Consider the following 2,878-nt stretch of genomic DNA (forward strand, 5'->3'; position numbering starts at 1 on the left):
CAGAAAATGGTAAATGAAACACATATTTTCTATCAACACTCTAAATAGTGAGAGACATGGAGATAAAGGATTACATGTACATGTACATATGTATATTTACTTTTGATGTTCATTTCATAATTCAATGTTTATCAGCAAAGCTCTCGTTAAACTCCTAAAATACAATAAAAACAATGAGATGTAATAATATTAATTGGTTCATTTGTTTAAATGGACATGACTCAAAAATTTTAGTGAGAATGGGTTTCAACTATTTAAATGCAACTAAAATTGGTAATGATTCAGTTCAGAGCCATTTTTTGAAAAAAAACGTGTACTATAGTCCATAGTTTATTGTTACAGGGAGGGCTGCCAATAGGCTATGTGGGGTCCAGGACAAAAACTTTGATGGTGCCCCTACAGGTACGGGTACGTACAGGACATATCATACATGTATTTCACAATTTGACTAAAATTCATGTACTAGTATACATGTACAGGTACATTTAAACTACCTCATCTGTTATTTTGCTGTCATTAGTAACTCCATCATTTTCATCATCAACTTTCTCTCTTCCCTGTATATGAAAAGTCCATCATGATCTGTCTGTTCCAATGCCACCATATTGATGGTTAAAATAACAATAATTGCCCTGATGGTGATCCTGTGGAAGAGACCATGCAGTCCTATCTACAGTCAATAATAGTGAACTTACTGGAGGAGGTGGCCAGTAAAGGGACCATAGCATCACTAGTGTCCAGTGTCAATGAATATATTAATAATAAATCTAACATGAAGGACACTGTCAAAAGGTAATCAGTATCATTAGCACCTAACTGTACATGTATATTGACATGTACATGTATTATTATTGTATGTACATGTACATATACATGTATAACTGGACATCTTAGGACCCAATAATAATTAAAGTCTCCTTATTTTAGAGGGTCCTTAATTTAGTGATAGTGATTCTATGCTCAAGTTACCAATAATTACAATATTCTACATTATGAGTATACCCAATGACACTTGGTGAAATATTAAAATTATGTACATGTACATGTACCAAGTGCTGTTGATTTATTTTTATTAATTTCTTCATGTAGTGAGCATGATTGCAGGCAACTGGTGAAGGACTTAAGGAAACAATTGGTTGAAGTGAAAAGAGAAAAAGAAGAACAAATCACAGTATGAATACTACCCTTTATTATCATAATGACATGCACCTAATTACAAAGTACTGTATGTACAATGTACATGTATGTAAAATTCTGGAAAATACCCAAGGCTATATAGCCCATGGTTTTTCCTGAGAAATGGCTCCGAAATCACCCTCAATTTTTATTACATTTTCTTATACATATTGATGTATTTATGCTGTGTAGAAAGTTTGAGGTGATTCCAACTTCAATTTTTCAAGTTACGGCCAATTTAATAGAATCCGAAAATTTTGAAAAATACCCAAGGTTATAGCCCATGGTTTCTTCCAAAAATGGCTCCAAAAACACCTCAAATTTTCATTACATTTTCTGATACATATTGATGTCCTTAAGCTGTGTAGAAAGTTTGAGCCGATTCTGACTTCAATTATTCAAGTTACGGCCAATTTAATAAAATCCCAAAATTTTGAAAAATACCCAAGGCTATTATAGCCCATGGCTTTTCCAAAAAATGGCTCCAAAATTACTCCCAAATTTTATTACATTTTTGATGCTACATGTACATACATGTATGTTTTAAACCTCTATAACTACATGTAGATTGATTCCTCTAATAAATTAAATGTCATCTTATTTTTGGTAGAAATTAGATGAAGATGTTGCTCACTGCAAGGATCAGTTACAAGAACTTAAAGCTCGTACCGGACTACTTAATAAATACATTAAAAAACAATCAGACGTAAGTATATACATGTACATATACATACAATATATTTTCTTTCCAAGCAAAATTATTATCTAAAATTTCAGAAAGAATCATTACATATATTTTCCTTTCTTATCAATCCAGTTGCATGCATGCACCCACACATGCACGCATATTAATGAGTTCCTTATTATTGTTTTTCAAAAGGTCAAAGTTCAGTGCAGTCAGAGACAGCAGCAGAATAAAGAGTCTGACCTTTATAACGAGAGGGAGAGACTGAAACAAGAACTAGCAGAAGAGAAGAGAGCACATGCTGAGATTGAAAACTACCTCAAGAAACACATTGAAGTAAAATTAATGATAATAATAACAATAAATAATACATGTACATGTGACTTCTCTTGTAATTTTGAATGGATTTTGCATTTGTCTACTACCGTATGCGTTCAAATTTTTGAGGGTTCAAAATTTCGTGTTTTCAAATGAAATTTGCTCAAAAGTTAATATTTGTGGGAGCTAATTTTCGTATTCTGGCCATAGTCTACATACAATAGAATGGCATTAGAGGTGGTTTAAATTTTGTGGATTTAAGGTGAGCACAAAAATAACGAAATTTAATGCACCTCGAAAATTAAGACGCGTACGGTATGTACCAATACATGTCTAGATTATTGTAAAAATAGAATCCATTGATTAATGAACTCTAATCTCCACATTATTTATATTTATAATTATATTTTTAAAAATGAATATTATTTGTATGCATGTACATGTGCATACATACATTGTAAATATCATCATTATTATTATTATTATTATTATTATTATTATTATTATTATTATTATTATTATTATTGTTGTAGTAGTAGTAGTTGTTGTTATTATTATTGTTGTTATTGTTTAGGATCTTGATGGTAAGGTTGAGTACTGGATGTCAAAGTATGAAGAAGACTTGGAAATGAAGACCACTAAAGTACAAGAGACTAAGTCAGCCAAAGCAGCAGGACTACAGAAACTGGACGAACTATC

At 31.5% G+C, this 2,878-nt stretch overlaps 1 protein-coding gene and 1 long non-coding RNA gene across 2 annotated transcripts in view; one reads left to right on the top strand and one right to left on the bottom strand.

Moving 5' to 3' along the window:
• Positions 1–7: 7 nt before the first annotated feature.
• LOC109589766 (uncharacterized) lies at positions 8–630 on the bottom strand. Its single transcript, XR_002188915.1, has 3 exons — positions 495–630; positions 101–154; positions 8–40 (listed from the first exon to the last, which is right to left on the bottom strand). It is a non-coding gene; the product is annotated as an uncharacterized LOC109589766 (long non-coding RNA).
• A 142-nt stretch (positions 631–772) lies between these two features.
• LOC109589765 (IQ domain-containing protein G-like) overlaps positions 773–2,878 on the top strand; it is a 3,134-nt gene continuing 1,028 nt past the window's right edge. The window contains exons 1-5 of the mRNA XM_020005785.1: positions 773–792; positions 1,090–1,171; positions 1,787–1,837; positions 2,057–2,197; positions 2,754–2,836. Of these exons, the coding sequence (XP_019861344.1) occupies positions 773–792; positions 1,090–1,171; positions 1,787–1,837; positions 2,057–2,197; positions 2,754–2,836 (377 nt within the window). The remainder of the gene's footprint in view (positions 793–1,089; positions 1,172–1,786; positions 1,838–2,056; positions 2,198–2,753; positions 2,837–2,878) is intronic.

The sequence above is a fragment of the Amphimedon queenslandica genome, unplaced genomic scaffold, assembly GCF_000090795.2.
Source record: "Amphimedon queenslandica unplaced genomic scaffold, v1.1 AMPQUscaffold_10921, whole genome shotgun sequence".
In the NCBI taxonomy this organism is placed as follows: Eukaryota; Metazoa; Porifera; class Demospongiae; order Haplosclerida; family Niphatidae; genus Amphimedon; species Amphimedon queenslandica.